Here is a 25138-nt window from a genome sequence, read left to right as displayed (position 1 = left end):
ATACACGCGCGCTTCTTGCATTCATCTTTCCCAGACCTCCCTCTTTACTGGGTTTCCATTCCCACCCCACCCTTCCTTAATCGACCCAGTCCCCTCCCCTCCGCCGCCCCCCAGTTGCTTTCTCTTTTGCAAGTCCTTCGGATTGAGTCCTTTGAACCTGCGATTGGAGGTTAAAGTGCGCCAGGTTGCAATGGAAGAAGGAAGCTCTTAAAACAATAAATGCTTGGCTATGTTGTTGTGATCGGGTCGCTGCCCTCTCGCTTATCCTTTTAAATGCAAATCTTCCTTGGGGGGCGAGGAGCAGCGAGACGGCCCCGGTGCCTGCCCGCCTGCTTCTCTCTCTCTCTCTCTCTCGGCTCTCCTTTCCTCTCCCTCCCTCCTCCCTCTCTCCACGTCACCTGCCTCGGGTCGTGGGCCTGGCCTGGCCATTTCCAAGAGAGCCGCCTCACGAATCGTTCATCCTCCGCAGCTCCCGGCGGTGCCGGTTGCCTGAGCCTCCAGAGCCGGCGCGGAGCGTCTTTGCGCCCGGAGGAAACCGCAGCCTGTTAAGGCCGGGTGGCCGCAGCCCAGCTCGGCTCAGCCTGTTCCCCCATCGTCGGTCCGCCGCTTTCCAAGACTCTCCCCGCAGCAGCATGCAGAGAAGCGCCGCTCGCCTCGGACCACCATGTACGTGAGCTACCTGCTGGAGAAAGAGAGCCCCTCCATGTACCCCGGCTCGGTGCGCCACGCAGGGGGGCTGAACTTGAGCGCCGCGCAAAACTTCGTGGGCGCCCCGCAGTACCCGGACTACGGCTCCTACCATGTGCCTGCTGGGATCGGACTGGACAACGCTCAATCGCCAGGGTCGCCCTGGCCAGCCGCCTACGGCGCTCCCCTGCGAGACGACTGGAACGGCTATGGGCAGGCGGGCGCCCCCGGGACGGCGACTGCCGGCGCCCTGCACGGACCCACTTCGGCCGGCTTGGCTTACAGCCCCGCCGGAGACTACCTCCCGCACCCGCACCACCCCTCCCAGGGACCTCCGGCGCCCCACTGCGGGGTCCCCCCTTCTCCGGGACTGATGCAGCCTCTCAACCCGTCGCTCGGTTCGGATCCTCTTTCCCCTGGCGGCCAGCGGCGGAACTTCTGCGACTGGATGAGGAAACCCACGGCGGGGGGACCCGGTAAGGCGGAAAGGTGTGTGTGTGTGTGTGTGTGTGAGAGAGAGAGAGAGAGAGAGAGAGACAGACAGACAGACAGACAGACAGACAGACAGACAGACAGACAGACAGAAACAGAGAGAGAGAGAGAGACAGAGAGAGGGATGCCAGAGCCCGCCTGGTCTTGGCTTCTCGACTCGGGAAGGGAAGCAGTGGCAAGGTTCGGTCGTGCAGTGGCCCCTTGTCAAGGGCACTCTGCACCAGCCCCGAGGCCCTCTGGCAGGAACGCTTCAGACTTCCAGATTTGAAAGGGAAGGCGAGGAGAGCCATCGGTGTGTGTGTGTGTGAGAGAGAGAGAGAGAGAGAGAGAGAGAGAGAGAGAGAGAGAGAGAGAGAGAGAGAGAGAGAGAGAGAGAGAGAGAGGATTGCAGAGTTAGGGGACGAGCGCTTCTATTAATGTGGCAGTTTGATAATAGAATCACTGGCTTCGGGGTCCGTCGCTTAAAAGAAACAACAACCTCCGGACGGTCAACCGCCGGATTTCTTTTGGCGACACAAGCCGTGCTGTTCTTCCCTCATCAAGAGGAAAAAGAGCCAACGCTCCGGAGCCTGCTTGGCAGGGAATCAAGGATGCGGCAAGGCTGACCATCCCCGCAGACAGGTCGCAGAGTTCCGCGTTTGCTTTGAACGCCCACTTTCCTTCACCACCACCCCACTACTTAAAAGAAAGGGTCCTTGCCCAAATACCTCGCAACTCTTGGCCTGTCTTTCTTTCTTTCTTTCTTTCTTTCTTTCTTTCTTTCTTTCTTTCTTTCTTTCTTTCTTTCTTTCTTTCTTTCTTTCTTTCTTCCTTCCTTCCTTCCTTTCTTTCTTTCTTTCTTTCTTTCTTTCCGGAGGGGTTAAGCAAAGAGGCTGTAGTCTCGACCCCACCCCCACCCCCATACCTAGAAGGGCTGCGTCCAAACTACGACGCAGCTTTGAAAGTTTTGGATAGACTCGTGGGGGTTCCCGTTTGTGGTTTGTTTGTTGTTGTTGTTGTTTGTAAATTTTAGTTTGCCGAAGCCTGGACATGAACAAAGGAAATGAGTACAAGTAAATGGGGACAGTAGGACAGGGACGGTAGGCACGCTGGGGTGCTTCTGGGCGCCCCTTTACGGACCCCTTAAGAATGGGGTGAGGTCCACGGTAGACAGCTTAAGGTTGAAGCTGTGGGGGTTTGAGGAGTCAGGTAGAGTATTCCAGGCGTTGACCACTCTGTTTGAATGTTTTGTCATTCAAGACAGTTGAACTCACTGAAGATATAAATTAATTCCCATTCTCTGTGTTTCTTTTATACTCTATCAACCTTTGTGGAGTCGTTGATTTCAAAAGGGGGAGAGGGTGAGGTGAGAAAGGGGGGGAGAAAACGCCTTGGCATAAAATGAGTGCGAGGAACGGGGGTCTTAGTAGAAGCCTCTACGAAAAGAGCATTTGGGCTTTATTTCTTCTATAAAGAGTCTAGGTCCTACGATTATTTCTGAGGAACTGCCCCCCCCCTCCCCTCCCCCTTGCTCGCGATGCCTCGAGGGGCATTCGATCGGGAAGTTTCACACGGCGATTGGGGCTTCCAAAGTTTTTCACACCGGCCTGGGAATCACTCCCACTGAAATCGAGCCGCTTCTGACTCCTCCAGGGTAAATACCGATCGGTGGCTGAGCTTACAAGGCAGCGCGCGCTTCACAGAGGGACGAATGCAAAGTTCGCTCTCTTTTTTTTGCAGGTTTTTTTTTTTTTGCAAACCCTGTTTTTAGGCTGAGCTGTCTAATCGGCCACAGGTTTAGCCCTCCCCCCCCCACCAAAAAAAGACTGAGGGAGGGGCAGAGAACAATCTGCAAAGGAAAGTTTTATTTGTTGGTTGGTTGGTTTGGAATTTGACTGTGAACTGAATCTCCCAACACAAAATCTAGAAGATCGGAGCGCAATCTATTCTAGAATAGAGTAGAATTCTTTAATGGCCAAGTATGGTTGGACACTCAAGGAATTTGTCTTTGTTGCATATGCTCTTAGTGTACATAAGGAAAATAAAATACATTCATCAGGAATAAAAAGATACAACACTTAGTAATAGTCAAGGTTACTAATAAGCTATCAAATCGTACTAGGGAACAAATAAAACAATATAAATTGAAAGATACAAGCAACGTGGTTATAGTCATAACTGGGAAGAGATAGATACTAGGAAGGAAAAGAAGAAGAATAGTAATACAGTCTTAGTATATTATTTGACAGTGTTGTGGGAATTAGTTGTTAAGCAAAGTGAGGGGAGAAAAGCTTCCTGGGAGGTCCATAAATCGCTTTATGACTCTTTTGAATCCCTCGGTCAGGCCCAGTGCAGCATTACTTGCGAGGGGGTGGGGGCTGGGGAAGCGGGTAGAGATTCTCTTTCGACTCTGCCTGGATCTGATGCTCCAACTCGCCAGCTAGTTCGCCTAAAAACAATCCAGGATTAGCGTGGGTTTATAAATATATAAAAAACCAATCACAACTGGAAGAAACGATCGAGATGGCATCTTGTCCAAGCCAACAAAATTGCACGAGGAGTGCAGCAAAGCTATTCCGTGCCAAGGAAGAGAACCTCTTCCGGGCACTTCGGCTTCAATAGAGTCAAGAACGAAGGCTTCCTTTCATCGGTGAACTCTCAGCTCCATCTCATCCCCCCTCTCGGGGTATCTGCAGGGGCGTCCAGGACGTTTTTTATCATTTCAACGAAGCATTTCAAGAGCTCAAACTGTTACCATTCCTCAACAACCGCGTTAGACGGTTAGCCATTCTTCCCAAGCACCTAAGCAAAGCTCGGGGAATCTTTGCAGGCTCCCCTAAAAATTCGCTTTCTTTTTTTCAAGGACATTGTCGTTTGTCCTTCGAGGTCCCGGACTACAGATCCAGGCCGCTGGTGGCGGGGGTGGATCTGTGCAGTTTCGCAGGTTATATAGTCCAGAAGCGACGGGAGGTGACGGGGTGCGAGCAGGCTGAACAAGCCCGAAAGAAACATCGGTGCGGGGGTTCAACCAGGGCTGCCCAGAGCCTGGCAGTCTGTTGAGTGTTTTGATGGACAGCGCATGTGATCCTTCCGGGAGCAAGGATCAAACCCCGGAGCAGGACGGGCCTAAACGTTTTCTCACTTACGATGTGAGGACCTAGGGGCAGCTAGAGAGCCACTGAGGACCATTTTCACCGCGGAGACACACGAAACCATTTTCAGAGACCCCCCCCTTCATCTGAATTGTTCCACCCCCACTTCTCCAGATGTGCTTTTGGCAGTGAGTAACTAGAGAGAGAACTCGTGGGTAAGTTCCCTAGAGTCGGGAACGACTAGCATATACGTGCGCGGGGCATCTTTACCTTTACCAAGAGAGACCTTTGAACGATTCTAGAATTGGTCTAGGGCTAGAGCTAAATTCTTGTGGGTACGGGGATAAATATTCCGAACTCGCCTTCCGTTTTCCGTATTAAAAGATGCTAAACCCGCATGCACAGAACCAAGCAACGTTGGCTGCAAAGCTAGAGTCGAAAATCTCCACTCGACTTGCTCAGAGAGAAATTCAAATCAGAACTGGAAGTTGACGAATTGTTTTTTCCGGCAGTCCAATGCAGATTTAATATTAATGACAGCATCCATGTCTAAGGTCTAGATTCCAGTGAGGCTGGAGCCGGTTTACGTCCAATTCTTCTGCATAAACCTCGAGCCATGTTTTAGGAGAAGATTCCTTGAAAATCCACAGCATTTAGCCCTATCAATGCATTTTTTTAAAGCGCAGAGACTGGGAAAGTCAGTTACTGTACAGAGTTCCAGTGAGCTCGGGTTGATCTTCTGTCCTTGTATGTTATGTATGAATGCATGTGCAGGCAAACGCAAACACAAACGCACACACACACACGAGGGATAGGCAGAATTGCTCGAATAGAAGGTTCGTGCATATTCTGGGGGTGAGGGATAAAAAAGTGTTGAGTGGAGGCAGGCGATCAAGACGCCACTTTAATCCAGTCCTCTTAAGCATTTAACTAGAGAGATATAAATATAAAATGTGGAGCCTACTCTTTCGGAAAAGTTCCAGGCCTACAATGTAGAAATTGGTGCGAAGGCAAGGATTAAGGGAACCCCACCGTTTCCCAGATCTGGCGACTTTTTCCTCCTTTGGCTGCCAAGAGAGGGAAAGGCTTCGACTTTCCTCCAGAGCCTATCTGGAGGTGAAGCCAATACCAGCATCCGCTGAAAGGACTCCCCCCTCCAAACGGGTGGGTTTCGGTTGCTTTTCCTAGAAGATGAAACACCCGTGACGTTTGCGCGCAGGAATTTCCCCGAGATGCAAGGGCCAAAGGAGCCGGAGAACTTCCCCAGCCTGGGGAAGTAGCTCGGAGTTCCTCTCGTTCTTACTTCACGGGTATTCGTCACCCGTGGCCACTGATGGCCCTGTCTACGGATGGGGGTGGTGGTGTTATAATCCAGCACAACTGGGAAGCTTTGGTTCTATCCACCTTGGCAGGGTTGTTGTTGTTGGCTGCGAAGTCGTATCTGACCCCATGGACAACGTTCCTCCAGGCCTTCCTGTCCTCTACCATCCCCTGGAGCCCATTTAAGCTCACACTGACTGCTTCAGTGACTCCATCCAGCCACCTCATTCTCTGCCGTCCCCTTCTTCTTTTGCCCTCAGTCTTTTCCAGCACTAGGCTCTTCTCCAGTGAGTCCTTCCTTCTCATTAGGTGGTCAAAGTATTTGAGTTTCATCTTCAGGCCTTCTAAAGAGCAGTCAGGGTTGATGTCCTCCAGGACTGATCGGTTTGATCGCCTTGCAGTCCAAGGGACTCGCAGGAGTCTTCTCCAGCACCATAGTTCAAAGGCCTCAATTCTTTGGCGCTCAGCCTTTCTTATGGTCCAACTTTCACACCCATACATGCAACTGGGAAAATCATAGCCTTGACTGTAGGCACTTTTGTTGGTGTGGGGAGAAGGGTCCAATCCCAATTGCCGGGATATTTTTTCATCAAATTCTATCTGTCCTGTAAGTAAAAGTAGGCGTGTGGAGGACAAAACCCCAAACTATCTGTTGGCCAAAAGAAGGTCTGTGCCAACCTCTTTTCAGGGCCCTGGCATACAGCTCAAGTGAACGAAAGCTTGGGTTGTACGGAAGGGGTCCTAGTGGGCACCCCACCCCGGCAAGGAAAAGCTGCTTCAGGGCGATTGTCCCAGCTCTAGTTCCGGTAGAGCTGATGTCGGACTTCAGGGGAAGAGAAGCCTGGAGGCCTAGTTACAGCCACTTAAAAGATTTTTTATAACCAATTACAGTCCAATAAATCATCGGTGACTGCGCGCTTAGCTTTCTATTGGTTTCTGACACGCTGCGTGCATGCCTTTAGATTCTCCTCGCTGCTCCGGCTTCTCGCTGCTTTTACATCTGGCAGGGCGCCCTGCTGCCAGTCCTGCTGTTGCTCCTTGTGTTTTAAACCCTCCTTGTTCCTGCTCCGATCCTTAGAGAAGGGAACACAGAGAGCTCTTGAAAGCCGCTGGGACAGGAACGTCTCCCGTCTGTCCGCTTTCCCAGCTGAGGATCTGGCTCGCAAAGACGCCTTACCTTTCTCCAGCCCTTGCTGGGGAAACCTCTAGCTTCTCTCTTGCTTCCTCTGGTTGCAGTCCTGGGCGTGCTTGAGTGCAGGGACTGGTTCTTGTTTCTGGATTACTTCTTTCTTTCTTTCTTTCTTTCTTTCTTTCTTTCTTTCTTTCTTTCTTTCTTTCTTTCTTTCTTTCTTTCTTTCTTTCTTTCTTTCTTTTCCTTCATTCCTTTTTTCTTTCCCTTTTTCTTTCTTCTTTCCTTTCTTTCTTTCTTTCTTTCTTTCTTTTCCTTCATTCCTTTCTTCCATCTTTCTTTTCCTTCCTTCCTTCCTTCTTTATTTCTTTATTTCTTTTCCTTCCTTCCTTCTTCCTTCTTCCTTCTTTCTTCTTTCTTCTTTCTTCTTTCTTTCTTCTTTCTTTCTTCTTTCTTTCTTCTTTCTTTCTTTCTTTCTTTCCCTTGATTCCTTTTTTCTTTCTTCTTTCTTTCTTTCTCTCTCTCTTTCTTTTTTCCTTCTTTCTTTCTTTTCCTTCCTTCCTTCTTTATTTATTTATTTCTTCTTTCTTTCTCTCTCTCTCTTTCTTTTTTTCTTTCTTCCCAGTTGCCTATTTTATTCTCCTGGATTTATTTCCCTTCCAGGAAATGGAAGTCTCTTAGTCGGTTTTGCCTAGAGCCAGAAGATTTCTGGGCCTACCTGCTGCATTAGAGATTCTTCCCTAAACCTGATTCTCATTAGCAAGTGATCATCTGACTTGGGCACCTTCCCTCTTGTTCATTCCTTAATCAACTTTTCACCTTTGAAAGTCATTGCTGAACTTAATCAAAAAGCATTGCAATTGTAATTCACTTTCTCTAACTCCCAGGCCTTTCTCCCTTTCTTCCTACCATCGCCACCCAGTCTTGGTGGCGATTGTAGGGAGTGCCCAGGCTAAACTGGGATGGCTTCCCTTCCAAAACCTATGGCATCCAGTTCAGGAAGGTACCCCTGGCAAAATGGGAATGGGTATTATTTCCGTTTAACTGGATGCGGTTTTCCTCTCGGGTGAAGGAGAGCTGGATCATGAAAAGAAGGCAAATGTGATTTAGCAGCCTGGTTACAGGCTCTCTAGTATTCCCCTTTATATGGATTGATAGGATTCACCCTATATAGCAAGTGCACTTAGGACAGCAGTGATGGAAGATGCTACACAAAAGATGGTTGGGGGGAGGTCCGAGCACCCTTTGTGATGATAACAGTGGCGCTGCTTGGAGCCCGGACTTTCCTCCTGGGCAGACACCCCACCCCCACCCCCGATCCTTCACTATTGGGGAGGGAAGCTCATCTTGCTTTGATCTACACCTTTCCTCACCATTGTTTTCTACTTTTCCCTCCCCGGAAAAGAAGAGAATGGAAGAAGGCAGAAGGCAGACTTTCACAGTCAATACTGAAATATATCATCCCCTTTCCAGACCTGCCTCTCCTTTGTTTTGGGCAAAGAAAAAGTGGGGAGGGGTTGCTATGAATGTAGAGGGAAGCTTCTGGTTAGATTAAAAAATCCCTTTCTCTGGCAGATCAGCAGGGAAAGGGATCCCTTCCCTTCAGATTTCTGCTCCAATAAAACTGCTTGATTTTTATGGAGTCATCCCCTACAAAACATATAGTGGCTTTCCTTAAGGGTCGTAAAACCCAATAGCATCATACTGAATAGCATGTGCACAAATGCATATCATGAGCATATACTCACATAACCAAACAAGATACACAGACAACACACACAAACATACACATCCTTGCTGCAATCAAAGATATGAATATTGTATTTTGTGTGCATCTCATATTTTGTTTTTAAAAGTGTGGTTGTTGTAGTGGTTATATATATATATATATATATATATATATATATATATATATATATATATATATATATATATGTGTGTGTGTGTGTGTGTGTGTGTGTGTGTGTGTGTGTGTGTGTGTGTGTGTGTGTGTGTGTGTGTGTGTGTGTGTGTGTGTGTGTGTGTGTGTGTGTGTGTATGTATGTATGTATGTATGTATGTATTTGTGTTACAACCCCTGGTATGCCTAAATATGGGAGGAAGGTCACTACTCCCTCTTTCTGTCCTTCGGCTTATTACAGAAGACCATACAGGCAAAAAACCATATTTTTATTTTTAATGTTGCCTTTTTATATTTGTGTTGTATTTGTACTGATAAATAAATAAAGGGAGACTAGTATAGATCTATTTCGAGCTAATATATATATATATTTGAAATATTGTATCTTTTAAAGTGAAACAGCATTTAGCCAGCTTCAGTTTTGAATAATCACACAAACCAAAAGAAAACAACTGCAACACCTATTTTCTTTTATAATAAAAACTCATCTGATCCATTTGAAATTTATTTCTCGGTAGGTAGACAGGCATTCATGGGATTGTGCTAAAACAAAAGGAATCCCTGTAAAATGGACTGTTTGCTTTTAAGTGTAAATGCATACATACCACAATCCATTCCAGAAGAGATTCCTAGAATTTTGTTTTTATCTTCAGTGTTCTCTGGAACGTTTGGGAAATCCTAACAAAGTTAGTTCCTTTTGGATTCACTCTGCGATCCAGTTGATTTCCTTCCTCTCCTGGTCTGGATGGTTTTATATCTTCTTTATCTTCTTTATCCATCTTGTTAAAGCAAAATTCTGATCTTCCAGAAATGGACTGATTTGAATCTCCCTCAACAGTTTCTAGCCTGCCCAACTTCCCAAGATGAGACTTGAAGTCCAGACCAAGTCATATTGACTTTTCCTCCCCTTTTTCCATGCTCTGCCCTATAAGGCAAAATATCCCAAAGCTAAGAATCTCTTCCCACCATCAGTGAAAAATAATACCTTCTGCTCAATTGGGGCTTGTTATGCACAGCTATTTAAAACACACAATAACCATTATTTGTTTTAAGAAAAAGAAAACATGTAAATGCAAAAGTAGCAACATATATTTTTAAGTAGTCAGAAATCATTTGTTTTCCAAAACTCTTCTACAAGACAGATCAAGTGCCAAAGGCATCTCATGATTTTTATAAATGTACAGTATTGTTATAGGTCCCATTATTCTTCCGTTGCTTTAATATCAATATTACAATGACCCCATCACTGTTACGTACTGTATATCATCTAAAAAGTGTGCAAGGACTAAGTTTTTCTGTGGTGTGAGGAAGTATGATTTGCCCATATTTAGAGTTATTCCATAGAGTAAAAAAAAAAATTCTGTTACTACAGTGTTTGAGAAACTACTCAAATAGAAAATGTATACATACAGTGTGTATGAAAGGAGAGAGAAAGAAAAGAAAAAAAGATCAGGCGATTCCACCCCACTCCCAATCCCCTTTATGGCTTAAATCTCAGGAAGTGCAGATCACATTTTGGGATCATCTCCTTAATCCCTCATTTTCAGACAATGTGGCTAAAAGGGGAACTTGACTAACAGGACTTCAATTTCCCCCTTTTCATTGCATTATTCATCATTGCATATTATAATGTATTATAATATATTAGAATTACAATATTACTTATTGTAAGTCAAGAGCTCAGCAAACAGAGCACGTGGAAACCAAAACAATCACACAACCCACGGGGTCTGTTTTGAGAAACCTTTATTAAGGTTGATCTTGAGTGAAAAATAGCCAACTATTTTAAATCCTGCATTATATCCTGGAGAGAGGCGGTGCAATTGCCGTTCGCTCTCTTTTCCTAAAAATATGGACACCCACCCACCCCCCTCCGTAATTCGACTGGGTGGAAAACAGTGCCCATTCAGACGTTCTTCTTAGAAACAGAAATCGCCCCCAACTCTTCCTGGGCGATGCATACCGAGCCCCACCCACCCAGCCCAAAAAAGAAGAAAAAAACAGGCGGGAGGCGATGCGGGGAACCGACGCTTTGCTCAGACGGAGCTTGGGGCTCCTAGGCGCTGCGTCGGCCGCCGGTCCCCCCGGGGCGCCCGCTCGGCTCGGCGGGGTTGCAGCAGCGGCGCTTTGAGGCTTGGCTTTATTGGCCTAGTCGAGCCAGTCTCGGCCTGAACCGACAGGGCCTCCTGGGCGGACCCTCTGATCCTGGCTGGGCGGGGAGGCGGAAACCAAGGGGGGAAAGAAAGAAATCCACTGCAAGAGAATGCGGGGACCCCGAAAGAAGACAGGAATCTCGGGGCCGCGGTGGGGGAGTTAGCCGGGGAAAAGCAGGGGCTGGCATTGGGTCATCCCTCGATTCCTTCCATTCCTCGGAAAATCTCTTCTTAAACCGGCCTTAGAGGCAGGTAAAAAGAATAAAGACCGCAAAGTTCCCGGATTGACTTAGTTGGCCTCTCCAAAGGATCTCAGCCGGTTTTGTTTCTTTTTTAAAAAGCCAGGAAGGATTTTAGACTCCACAGCCCAATGCAAAGAGGGAGAGGAAAACATGATTGATGGAAAACTCTCTTAGGGTAACCGCTGCTGGTGTTGTCAAAACACATGAAGTTCAAATTGCTGGATCAGCAGGTTGAGAAAGGAAGTTCTAGCAAGGATTTCCAGCTTGTCCCAAATGGCTTCTTGGTGCCACGTCCTTAAGTGACAACATTGAAATGAAATATTTTATGTTCTTTAAGAGCAGTTGGAGTAAGCGCTCGATACACCACCTGAGAGGTAGATCGTAGATTTTGTGAGTGGCGTGGATACCCACAGCCAGAATAATTAGAAAGAAGTGAAGATTTTATGATCATTGATATGAATAGGGGAAGCGCCATCCATCATTTTATTTCATCGTGACTTCTACTACTATTATACTTAGAAAACATCTTTCAAATATATATTTGTTTTTCTGGGCAATCTGAACAATCTTTGGGGCTGGATTTACTAATCCAAGCCTCCATAAGAATAAACAAACAGAATAGGAATAATTGCATATTCATTTTGCTTCAAGAGGAAAGAAAATGGTGACTCCAAGGCAAACCTAGATACAACTGGATGTCATCCCCAAAAGGGTTGATGTGCTTCCAGATTCCTATTTCAAAGCTGACAATTTCTCATCTGTGTTCTCATCTAACTGGAGTTCCTGCACAGGAGTTCCTGTCAAATATAGCTTGTTAAACTAATCAAACTCACAGCTTGCCAGATCAAAGGTGATTTGAAGATGACCATCTTCACCCTAAAAGTCATTGTATTTGGCTAACATTGTATTTATCCATGCCTGTATGGTAATTAAAGTTGCTATTCTTTATTTGGAAAATCAGAACTAGAAATATATACAAAAACTAATGTTTTTGGAGGGGAATCTTTCTGAATCTCTTAGTTCTTCATTCTAAGTTGAAAAAAAGTGTTAATGTAGATTGATATAATTTTGAATGATTTTATGACATATTATATGACATATTCTACACCACAAATATAATTTAGTAGGATTTTGCTCAAGCTCTGTTGAAATGAATTGTCAAGCTCCCATGTGCAACTCACTTCAGTAGGTCTTATGCCTCAAGGATATCTTGTAAATGAACTAACATGTACTTACCCTAAGTCTCTTTCCTTGCGCTCAGAATTGCTTTAAGAGTGCTTATTTGTTAGTTCCGCATTGTGTATTTCATCCATGCTGAAAGCGGATTTCCTAAGTACATTTTCAAGGATAAATTGCTTTTAATTCTAAGCACTGATCATAACAGGCCCAGTTACAATATACACCCACAAATCAAAGTGCAACCCACCCTCCAACACATTGGCTTGTGTGGATGTGTTTGGTTTGGTGGTCATAAATCCTGCAGCTGCTTGCTTTTTACAAGCACTCATTGTTTGAAAATCACTTCCTCTTTGAGTCAGACATTTAAGGATTTAGTAAGTTTAAACTGGATTTTTTTTTTAAAGGAGAATCCTTCTATAACTTGTTCGAGTGGGAAGTGGTGAAAATAATTAGCAGCTGAGTTTTGGAAACTGGGAAGAAAGATCTAAATCTTATTTGGAATTTGATCCTATTCTAAAGGATTTTTTTTTCCTTTTCCCACTGTGTTCAGAAACTCTTCATTGCTGGAAGCTAGTTGGCATTTTATGTACAGCCTACGCTCTGGTTATGTATAATTTCAGAAGTGGGCATTTAAGTACGATTCTGCCAGTGTGCTTTTTTCCCCCAACTCACTTATCCCTTTTTCCCCCAGTGAAAACCAGGACGAAAGACAAGTACCGTGTAGTCTACACAGATCACCAGCGCCTTGAATTGGAGAAGGAGTTTCACTATAGCCGTTACATCACCATTCGGAGAAAAGCTGAGCTAGCAGCCACACTGGGATTGTCAGAGAGACAAGTAAGACTTTGCTCTGTGTAATGTTTCCAAGCTTCCTCACTCTGCATTCAACCCCCCTCCCTCCTTCCAGAAAACCTTCCTGATCTGACTTTTGTTTACAGCGATAAATGCACACAATGACTAATAAAACAGTGTTTTGTGTTAAACAAGCCACCCTGCCTTTTAAGAATATGTAAATGAATTTTCAGTATGAAATAAACTGTGTTTTAAGAATGGGGGAAAATACCACCTTAATTTACTCAGAGTTACTGTAGGATGATAGACAGCTGTCCAGAATTTGGGAAACCAGTTCTATCCAGACTGTGGTGGAAATTTCAAGAATGCATTTCTTATGCAAAGTAAGTGCTCTGCTACTGAGCTCTTGTCCTTCCTATAAAATCAAACAGGTTTATCACACAGGAATATTTGTCAGAGACCCAGGATTATTACATCGTTGGTTGCATTTGTGGAGCATGCTCTAAGTAAAAAAGCTAAGCTTATTCTTGTACAATGAACTAGTGCTTGGATTTAAACAGCCTTCCTAACTTGGTGATCTCTAGGTGCTGAAAAACATTTTAACTTACTCATAAAGTCAGATAAAGCTTCATTATAAAAAGTCTGGGTTTTTTTAATCTGTGAAAATCTCTTTTTGTCTCTAATTTCAGGCAGTTAGTAAGAGTAGCCTTCAATCTTGTGATGGAGATAGGTGATGTAGAGGCCATTTATCTTTCAAATTCTGTCTTTGCCCAGAATGTAAAGGCTGTGTGCAAAACACTCCCATTTCATTGCCACAATACCAAAAGTTGGGCTATGCCACATTAATAAAAAGACCAAGTTTATCTAATGCATCTTTCTTAATCTAGCCCTTTCCTTGGTGTGTTGAAGAGCTACAGGGAGGGGATAACCCAGGGATCGGCAACCTTAAATACTCAAAGAGCCACAAAGGTCCTAACTGGAAGCCCCCCATTCAATTCTGGAGCTGACTCCTCCCCATAGATCCTAGCGCAGCATCCTTTTTCCTTTACCTGTCCTAACCGAAAACACTATCAATTGTGGAGCCACTTGGAAAACCTGCCCCTTGCCATGGAGTCTCCGTCTGGCGTGCTGTGCTCCCCCCCAACTCTCAAAATTGTGGTGCGTGACAGGGAGCCACAGCAGAGGGATGAAAGAGCCACATATGGTTCCAGAGCCGCAGGTTGCCAACCCCTGATCTAACCAATTTCATAGCTAAGGATTTGTACCTGATTCTTTTCAGTCCTTGCTTCGCTCAATACAGTTTAGCACCATGTGTCCACTAATTAATTTCAAACTCATTATTCAAGCAAAAGAAATGGTTTTAAAAGTAAGTTAAGTAAGTTAGTTAATTAGTTAGTTAGTTACCCCTAAGCCTAATCTGGAAGAGGAATGGGCTCCCAAGCTCCATTGCTGTAACTGGTAAAGCCACTTTCAATCACCATATACTGGTTCCTGCCATGATAAATATTTTAAAATTTTAGAACGTCATCTTAATCTAATGAAAGGAGGATAGTGGGACCCTAGTCTTTTCCCAAAACACCTCGAAGACCTCCATGCCCCAAAATGTGTGCCCCTACACTCGTTGCGTCATCCTGCCCCTGGATACCAAAAGAATATTATGTGCAGCATCCAGCTATGAATAGATCCACATTTCTAAGGCACAATGTTGGGTATTTATTTGAAGAGCTTCAAGGTTTGCAACTTTCAAGCTTTTACATAGATTCAGGTCAAAGAAATTTAACAACCAATGATTTGGATATCTTCATCAAAACTTTACAAGCCACAACCCAGAATCTGTTGCAGCTATCAGGTTGATTCAAATGGAGACAGTTGATACAAATGTCCTTTTAAATGTACGCAGAATCAATTCTTCATTAGTTCAGAGCCATTGTTGGTGTTACCACTTTCTTTTCAACAGATGTGGTTTTAGGGGAAGAACATCAAAAAGAGGGGAAGAAATCCCTGTCATTTAGAGCAATAATAATACTTGTCATTGTCTCAGCCTTTATTTTGTACTTTGTTTTTACCAGGGAATAACTTATTTGTATGAACTAGGTTTTCCTCAGCTTATACTAGGACTTGAATTGTGACGTAAGAAGAAGATATAGGAAGGTTAATAAAATGGATGGATGGATGGATGATCTGTCATCAAGTTTGGTGTTGACTCTTAAACCTACAGTAGATGGATCTTTTCCAGGATTATCTGTCCCCACCTGCCCCTTCAGGTCTTTCAATATTGTACCAATTACCAATCTAACTGACTCATCCACCCTACTGCTGATCATCTGCTTCTTCTCCTTCCTTTCTCCTTTCCCAGCATGCCTTACATACTTCTCAAGAGAGCTCCCCAATGATAACAAGAGACTGGTCGTTTGCCAAGTGTCATTTGAGCGAACATTTTGGAATGGTTTGTTCTATGACCCACTTGTTTGCTTCTTGGCTGTCCATGGTATTGTCAAGAGCGTTCTCCAACAGCATCGTTTAAAAGTGCCTATTCCTTCCTGTCTCGCTTCTTGCTTCTTCCAAGTCCAGTTTTTGTTTCCATAAAGCATCATAAGGAAAAACGTTGCAGGATCCTGATGTTTGTAGGAATCGTGGAATCTGAGTATCTTTTCCAAGAGATCTTTACTCCATCAAATGCTAGTCTCTGAAGTATTTTGGGATGCTAGTTATTGTACTGTTGATAGTTGATTCTAACATGCAGATTCTATATACTGTTTCACTGTCAGTTGGTTGTTGTACCTTTAGTCATTAGTTTGATCTTTCATTCTGTTTCATTGTAGTCCCATTTACTAGAGCCTGCAGATCATTTACATTTTTAGTGATTCGACATAGTGAAGATTATTGTTGTTTCTTCCTCTACGTTTAAACCACATTCATCTTCTAGCCGTTCTACATTTATATAAGGAACAAGGATAAGTCTTCAATTTAGAACAGTTCATTTAGGGGCCATTCGAACTTCCAACAGCAATGGAAAAAGTGACTTATGACTGTTTTTCACACTTATGACTGTTGCAGTATCCCCATGGTCACGTGATCAAAATTTGAATGCTTGCCAAGTGACTCATATTTATAACCGTTGCAGTCTCCCGGGGTCATGGGATCACTCTTTGCAATCTTCTGACAAGCAAAGCCAATGGGGGAGCCAGATTCATTTAACAACCACCTTGCTAACGTAACCACCGTGATGATTCACTTAACAACTAGGTCATAATAAGGAGCAAGAAAGGTCATAATATGGGGCAAAACTCACTTAACAAATGTCTCACTTAGCCACAGAAATTTGGGGCTCAATTGTGGTCGTAAGTCGAAGAATTGAGTACCTTGCCTACTTAGAACCAGACCTCGGAGGTAGTATTCAAGAGGTTCTGACCAATTCTGGAGAACTGGTTGCGTAGATTTTGAGTAGTTTGGAGAACCATTAAATACCATCTCTGAGTGACTCCACCCCCGTGTATTCTCTGCCTCCCGAGTCCCAGCTGATCGGGAGGGAATGGGGATTTTACAGTATCCTTCCCCTGCCACACCCACCAAGCCACGCCCACCAAGCCACGCCTACAAAACTATAGTAAAAAAAATTGAATCCCACCACTGAGCCCGACTATTTTACTTTCTTCTGTCTGGATGTGGCTTTTTGTCCTGTGGATAGGTTTTCCCTGAGGACAATGATATGTTCTGGGATTCCTAATTTCCTTATAGTCATTTTACAGCTTGACATGGTCAAGGCAATCAAGGGCCTTTCCAAAGTTACTAAAATACAAAGTGGTTTCGTTTTTATATTGTTTGGCCTTCTCAATTACCCAGATTGTTTCAGCAACCGCATCTCTCATTTCTTACCTTTTCTAAAGCCAGTTTGAATATCTGTCCTTTCTCTTTACATGAAGGGCTCTCTTGGATGATCCTAAGCATTATTTTAATACCATATGAAATTTAGAATAAGGATGCACACTCTGTTAAATCACCTTTCTTCGGTGCTGTTGTGTAGCCCCTATCCAATTGTGTCATTCTTTGCTGGGTCAGGTGTTGATATTGATGATGTTGGCATTGGTATTCCTGAGAAGGATGATCAAGGAAAAAACCTGCAAGTTCCTCCCAAATCATATATTTAGTTTTCTAAACTAAATATAGAAAATATGCATATAGTAAATGCACCATGCCTGCTTGTGTCTCTTGTATCTGAAGCATCAAAATGCATGGATTGAAGACTTGCATAGTTTATTATTTACTTGCTGTTAACCTGGTGTTGACATTTATATATAAATAGATAGATATATAGATTTTATTACATTTATACACCACCCATCTCATTTCCGAGTGATTATATGAAGACATACCGTAGTTTTTATATAGCGCAATTTTACTTGTAATTTTAATTGTTTCTATATTTACCCTTTTACTGTTTGTAAGCATTCCAGAGTCATCTGATACAGAGTCCTGGTTCAGCGAACCAGTAGTGGCGGCTGTGAGAGGCTCCGCCCACCCGCACAGATGCTTCTGCGCATGCAAGTGTGCGAGCATGAGCAAACCTGTAGTAAACTGGTTAGCAACCCACCACTGATCTGATCAGTAAGAAGGACGGCATATAAATTTAATAAATAAATAAATCCCAGTGATTAGCAAATCTCTTCACTTTGCACGTAATGTTTGAGAATCTGTGTCTTGTAATCTTTCATCTATTTCCTATTAATCTATTTCCTATTGATGCTATTAGTCACTTGGACTTAAACTTTTAAAAAACCTGCATGGATCAAAACTTAAGTGCACCATGGGCACATGAATTTTTTTTTAAAGATTGCGTCTGTCCTTCTTCCTCATTTCATGCCAAGATCTTTTAGTCTTGGCTGCTTTTCCTGCCATCTCAGAAGAGTGAAGATTGGCTCTGAGAAGTCAGGACCATGAAGTTATGCTCCGTATATTACCAGAAGAGGCGCTTACTTCCATATTACATCAAGAGCACTGAGTGCATGATACATGGTAGCGTAATAATGTAAAGGTAAATGAGCAGTAAGCCAGAAAATTCCTAGTTCAATTTTCTCATAACAGAGTAGGCTAAGCTATTATCCCTCTGATCTTCCCATCGGTAACAGGGGTACATATTTTTTTAAAAAGTGGTGTGGTGGGGGGCGGAAATCAGGATCATTTTTAGAAAATGCAGGCAAAGTATTCTGAATGCCCCCAGGTACTAAATATCAGGAGGAAAGATCTTACTGGATGGGGATGGGTTTAAGGTCCCTTTGATCTCCATGGAATCGAGGCATGCCTAAATGTTTGCATTTAGATTTGAGGAGGCTTAAACCCAAGCGGGCATGTGTAACTATTGTACACAAGTCGGTTATTTGCCCCCTTTATATACCAACACTGCCAGATTTTGTTTATCCCCTTAGTTATTAGTGAAGACATCTTAGCATACCCTTTGCTTGCTTAGTTGTTATTGCAAAACACACCCACCCACACCTTCATTTTCAAAGTCCAATAGACTTGCATTTCTAACTTCTGAGCACCACCCCTTCTCCAGGTGTCCTTGGCATTCCTGGAGGGGCATTTGTTCTGAGTCATTTCCCACATGACTAGCAGCTTTGCTTTCTCCTCCCCCCACCCAGCCCACCCCGCTTGCAGGTGTTTTGGTGAACATTTAAAAAAAAACCACTCTCTAATGTGTCCTAGATTTTGCTACTTGCCATTGTTGGATTTTGAATATAAGTCAATGATACGCTTTCCCCCCAATCTGTCCTCTAAAATTCATTTTAATTGTTTTTTTCTTTTCCTTTCTTGCTCTGAAAAACTCTGAAACTTTCCTTTCTTGCTCTGAAAGGCCCCAGCTTTCTACTTTGATACAATCACCTCTGCAAAGAAACCTTTCTGAATTCATATTTAATGCACAACGCACACTACGTTCACTACTTAAACCTACAAAAGCTTTTTCCTGCAAATAAGAAAAGCTCCCTATCCTTATGTGATAGTGGCATGGATGTAGTTGAAGACAGGACAAAAAAATATTTCATGTGTCAGTGGATCCTGGGAGCATTTTGATTTATTTTATTTATTTATTTATTATTCGTATTTATAGACCGCCCCCTCTCCCGAAAGGGACTCGGGGCGGTGTACAGTCACTAAAATGCGTTATAAAATACATACATAAAACAGTTAAATAATTAAATACGTAGGTGGAGGAGGTTGCAAGACTGTATATAGAATAATAAATATAGTACATTAAGAGCTCTAATAACCCAGGAGTTAAAATATTACCCAAAATTACCCATTAAAATATATCCACCGGGAGGTAAAAACTAAGAATGTGCCAGGCCAGCTAATTGAAACAGGTGAGTCTTTAATTTTTGACGGAAGGAACGGAAGTCAGTGATAGTTCTAATGTCGGGGGGGAGGTCATTCCAGAGGGTCAGGCCCATCACAGAGAAAGTCCTACCCCTAGGCGTCGCCCGCTGGCACTGCCTAGTGGACGGCACCAGTAGTAGTCCCTCCCTGTGAGAGCGGATTGGTCGTAGGGATGTGTGCGGGAGGATACGATCCCGCAGGTAACTGGGTCCTGTGCCAGTTGTGATCTGTTGTGTAGTAGCGTAGAGCTTTAAACCCAGTTTTGGTTGTATTCTGACCTACGCTTCCTGAGAAAGCATAAATCACAATCTTAGTCCCCCAAACCCTCTTTTATTAAAAGGCTGTGAATTATGGTCATCCAAAGCCCATAATGTTTCACAAACAGTCTGTAAAGAGTCTGACAGATGTCTGCTGAGTTGCCAAAGTCTTTCAGGGTAATGTTGATAAGCGCCCACCTTTCTCTCCCTTGGAATGCTGTCAGAGACCTAATTGCCAATTAGTTTTGCAAGACCAAACAGTAACACAGAGTCAAACAGGACTTCTCAAAGCTTGAACGACTAGAACTAATTGCTTCCTGCAAAGGCTCACCTGCCTCCCTTCGCTCCTCTTTTATGTCTTATGGGAGGGGCCAAGCAGTGGGAATTCTGGGATTTGCAGTTCAGACATCTTAAATCTACCAGGGTTGAGAAGCATTGTCTTAAGGCTGGCCAGATTGAGAAGTGGAGATACTATACACACAATAGACAAAAAAAAATCTGATTCTAATGTTATAACAAAATAGATATATTTGTTTCCCAAAGGAAAACAAGACGGTCTCTCCTTCCTTCTAAAAATAAGCCATCTTTCTACTTAGATTCTCTGGAATTTATTACAAGTCTACCCTCTTTCTGCAAATCTCCACTAAAAAGAGGATAGGAGGGAGAGCTTTGCTATTCTAATCCTGTATGTTTACTCAGAGTAAATCTTGTTGTACTCTATAGGTACATTGGCATAGGAGGGTTGTGTGGATAAAGTCATCTTTGTGCTCAGACTCACAGACTTGAGTACATTCCATCCAAAGCAGTTTTAGCCAAGCTGACCTTGAATCTCTGCCCTGAGAGTTGGTGCAATCTCACTGACCTTGTCTCAGGGGTGGGATTCAGCTGGTTCGGAGAGGTTCAGGCAAACCAGTAGCTCTGACAATCAGCTGGGGAGTCAACCGGTTCTCTCTGATGATCAGGTGGGCCCGCCCACCCTTGCACTATACTTAACTATATCCTCTCAGTTGATTTGTGCAACAGAGCGTATTGCTGTGCCTCAGCTGTGTTACTCTCCAGAAGTAACGTGGAAGGTAAGCCTTGTCTGGATGGCAAGTGATAAGGATGCGTCTACTCTAGTTAATACTTGGGCGGGAGGCCCTCAGGAATTCTAGGTTGTAAATTAGACTGTGAACTTGAAAATATCTAGCTCACTATTATTGACACCAACTCTGTCTTTCTCCCTAGGTGAAGATCTGGTTTCAGAATAGGCGGGCGAAAGAAAGGAAAATCAACAAGAAAAAGTTACAACTATCTCAGCCTGTAGGAGTGCACAGTGGATCTGAACCCCTGAGTCCTGTCTCCTCCATGCAGGCAGGGACACCTGGGTCTGGTCCCAGTGGAGATATGTTGGGTGCCACTGGCTTGACCCCAACTGTTGCACAGTGACAGCCGTCATAAGGAAAGACTGAGTAGCTGAAGAATTTCTGCATTCCATACCAAAGAGGAAGAGACCGCTGGGCCACACACAAGCCAGCCCAAGAGGAAGAGAAACCACTACTCCAAGACTGAAACCAACGAAGCAATGGTGGTGTGACTCTCCATATCCTGCACTAGGATGGACTGCACTGAACAGTGTCACACTTTGGGATGTCCTGCCCATTGATACAAAATACACTGTGGGGCAACCAATATACTCTGGGCCAACGCGGGTAGGAAGGCAGTTGATTTTCCTTAATTTGTTTCATTCTTGTCCCGGATGCTGCCATAGATATCGCATAACTGACATTTAACTCTGCAATGGGGAAAAAAACCAACCTTTTCTCAGGGAATTGGGCCTGGAATGCCTGCTTGTTATTCTGTTTTGTTTTGTTTTTGTTTGTTTTTTTAATTACCAATGTGTTGGGTTAATGATAAATGTTAACAGGGAAAAAGAAGAAATTAAACCATATTTTACTTTGTTTTTCTGATATCCTAAACAAACCGAAAAGGAAAACCATCCACCTCCCAACCGACAGGGAACCATAAGAGGTGGAAGCTGCTGAGGTGCTTTGAAACAAGTCATTGGATGGTCATTTATTGAAAACAAGCATATAAACCAGCGGTGATGATCATGTCCTGATTCTTGGCTGCTGCCTGCCATCTCTGATGTTAGCAACACACTATGAACAACAACAAAAAGGGGCACGATGGCTCAGTGGCTAAGACGCTGAGCTTGTTGATCAGAAAGTTCGGCAGTTCAGGGGTTCGAATCCCTAGCATGGAGTGAGCTCCCGTTATTTCCCCAAGCTTCTGCCAACTTAGCAGTTCGAAAGCAGATAAAAATGCAAGAAGAAAAATAGGAACTGCCTTTGGTGGGAAGGTCACAGCGTTCCATGCGCCTTCGGCATTTAGTCATGCCGGCCACTGGCCACGGAGACATCTTCAGACAGCGCTGGCTCTTCGGCTTTGAAACAGAGATGAGCACTGCCCCCTCGAGTCGGGAATGACTCTAGCATATATGTGCGAGGGGAACCTTTACCTTTACCTTTATGAACAAAAAAAATATATCTATTTTTATGATGGCTTTTTTCCCAACAGAGAACATTTTTAGAATCAGCTTGACAGTAAGATTCACACTGAGCCTTACTTGCGATCGTGAGCATCCTTTAAATCCTTGTGATCCTGTCACTGTCTCTGACATCCCCTTCTGACTCATTACTGCCTAGGCTGCTTAACAAAATATAATGTCTCTATTTGGGAACTGGGGAACTTTTGAGTACATCCTTTGGCTATTGAAATACATTTTCTGCCATCTCCCAAGACACAGGCAGCTCTTCCCAAAATGTTCCAATAGCTGTTGAAGCCTAGCCCTCTTACATCCATTTGCCTTCCCAAATATCAAGGAGGAAGAACAGCATCTATCGACATTAATTCAGTGATGGATGACACAGCAGAAGCTGGCTCTCTTTCTGAACGATTAGCAGATTTTGTGACATATGGGCTTGAGCAAAGAAAGCCAATGTTTTGTGCTCAAGAAGGGGGGAATTCTGGGGTTACCACCAGGTCATTTTGGAACTGATTTAAGTTGCAAATGAGGAAACTAGATTTCTTGAATCTGGTACTACTGGCTGCAGGGGGTTATTAAAATATAACATAATTAGAGAATCCTGACTGGGGTATAGCACCCTAATCCTTTAATTTTAATTTTAATTTAATTTAATGCTTCTAGACCGCCCCCTCTCCCGGAAGGGACTCGGGGCGGTGTACAGTTCATACAAAATATATCAGATACAATAAAATTAAGTATGTACAGTTGACAGTTGACATGGAGGAGGTTAAAATGCCATTAAAAGAACTGTACAAAGCAGATTAAAATAAGTTCAAACCCCTAAAAACAAATACAGTGAATTAAAAAACCCCTAAAATAACCAGATATAGTGCGTTTGCCAGGAGGGACAGTTGAATTATGCCAGGCCTGCTAATCGGAACAGGTGAGTCTTCAGTTTTTGCCGGAAGGAGCGGAGGTCAGAAGTGGTTCTAATGTCGGGGGGGAGGTCATTCCAGAGGGTTGGGCCCATCACAGAGAAGGCCCTACTCCTCGGTGTCGCCCGCCGGCATTGTCCAGTGGATGGCACCAGGAGAAGTCCCTCCCTGTGTGAGCGTATTGGCCGCAGGGATGTATGTGGGAGGATGCGATCCCGCAAGTAACTAGGTCCCGTGCCATGGAGCGCTTTAAAGATGGTAATCAGCACCTTGAAACGCACCCGGAAAACCACAGGTAGCCAATGCAGCTCACGCAGGAGAGGTGTTACGTGGGAGTACCTCGTACTCCCCATCACAGCCCGCGCGGCTGCATTCTGAACTAACTGCAGTCTCCGGGCGCGTCCCAAGGGCAGCCCCATGTAGAGAGCGTTGCAGTAATCCAGGCGGGACGTCACCAGCGCATGAGTGACCGTGCGTAGGGCATCCCGGTCCAGTAGGGGGCGCAATTGGCGCACCAGGCGAACCTGGTGGAACGCCCCCCTTGCCACAGCCGCCACATGGTCATCCATTGACAGCCGGGCATCAAGGAGGACGCCCAAATTGCGCGCCCGTTCCACAGGGGGCAATTGCTCGCCCCCTATGGCCAGCGATGGAATCAGCTGGCTGAATCGAGGTGCCGGTAGCCACAGCCACTCAGTCTTGGAGGGGTTGAGTTTAAGTCTGTTGTCCCCCATCCAGACCCCGACGGCCTCCAAACACCGGGACATTACTTCGACAGCCTCGTTGGGGTGGTTTGGAGTTGAAATATACAGCTGAGTATCATCAGCGTAGAGGTGATACTCAACCCCAAAACCACGGATGATCTCACCCAGCGGCTTTACATATGTGTTGAACAGGAGAGGCGAGAGGACCGACCCCTGTGGCACCCCACAAGTGAGTGGCCTCGGGGTCGACCTCTGTCCCCCTGTCAACACACATTGCCTTAATCTGAGTTTGGAATAGGACTCTTGTTTATTCTGATAAGAAAAACATCATTTATAAGAATAAAGGCAATTTTTGATCATTCGACAGGGCTTCAAGAGGGGGACCCAAGAAAATTTGCACCCTAACTTTTAATGCCAGTTTCTGTCTGATTTGTGAACAGGCAGGACTGAACTCAAAAAGCTGTCATCCGTGGCGCGTGAATTTGTATCCATGGGCACCCAATGCTGGTGAACTGGCATCTGCCAATGATATTGATTTCTCTCCTCTCCATTCATCCCCACATCTGCTGACTAGCATCTTTTGGGGGGGGTTATTTGGGAGCTCAGAGGTCAAAGAAAGTGCAGCAGAGTCCACTCGCCTTGATCGTCATCCATTTACTTGAAAATAGATTTCCTTAAAAAAAAGGAAACAGCCATGTAAATTAATAATAAACGAAACAATTTATGTATTGAATGCATATGCAAGCACCCTTGCCTTGGAGCTAGAAGGATGTGCTCTTTTTTAATTTTACACATTTACGCTGACTCAAATAAAGCATGTAGAATTCATGCTGTGAAAAGCACAAACAATCCAGGGAAAACTTCTTTGAGCTCCAGCCAACTTTATGAGAAATGAAGCCATGCCCTTTTCGCTTGGACCCATTCAAGTCAATGGGATGTAAGTAGAGCACTATGGCAGTAAAGTCCTGGATTTAGAATGTCACATGAAGTCTCAGATGGGCACAGCTGAGAAGCACAGAACTACATGTACGCTGTATTGCTTGGTTGACTTAATTTGACTGTCAATGGCTAAGACACTGAGCTTGTCGATCAGAAAGGTTGGCAGTTCGGTGGTTCGAATCCCTAATGCCATGTAACGGAGTGAGTTCCCGTTACTTGTCCCAGCTTCTGCCAACCTAGCAGTTCGAAAGCAGGTAAAAATGCAAGTAGAAAAATAGGGACCACTTTGGTGGGAAGGTAACAGTGCTCCCTGCACCTTCGGCTGGTCACTTGACCACAGAGTCGTCTTTGGACAGCGCTGGCTCTTCAGCTTAGAAACGGAGATGAGCACTGCCCCTTAAAGTCAGGAACGACTAGCACAAATGTGCGAGGGAAACCTTTACCTTTATGAACAGAT

The 25138-nt window shown here is 44.4% G+C and overlaps 1 protein-coding gene across 1 annotated transcript; it reads left to right on the top strand.

The window, feature by feature from the left end:
• Positions 1–664: 664 nt before the first annotated feature.
• On the top strand, positions 665–21022 carry CDX2 (caudal type homeobox 2; the record flags this gene model as incomplete). The annotated part of the gene is made up of 3 exons (XM_081952616.1): positions 665–1163; positions 12865–13010; positions 20822–21022. The coding sequence occupies 3 exons, from the start codon at positions 665–667 to the stop codon at positions 21020–21022; spliced, it is 846 nt and encodes a 281-aa protein (XP_081808742.1).
• Positions 21023–25138: the final 4116 nt, after the last annotated feature.

The sequence above is a fragment of the Natrix helvetica genome, assembly GCF_964273705.1.
Source record: "Natrix helvetica genome assembly, chromosome: 4".
NCBI classification, from domain to species: domain Eukaryota; kingdom Metazoa; phylum Chordata; class Lepidosauria; order Squamata; family Natricidae; genus Natrix; species Natrix helvetica.
This window is presented reverse-complemented; position numbering and strand designations above follow the sequence as displayed.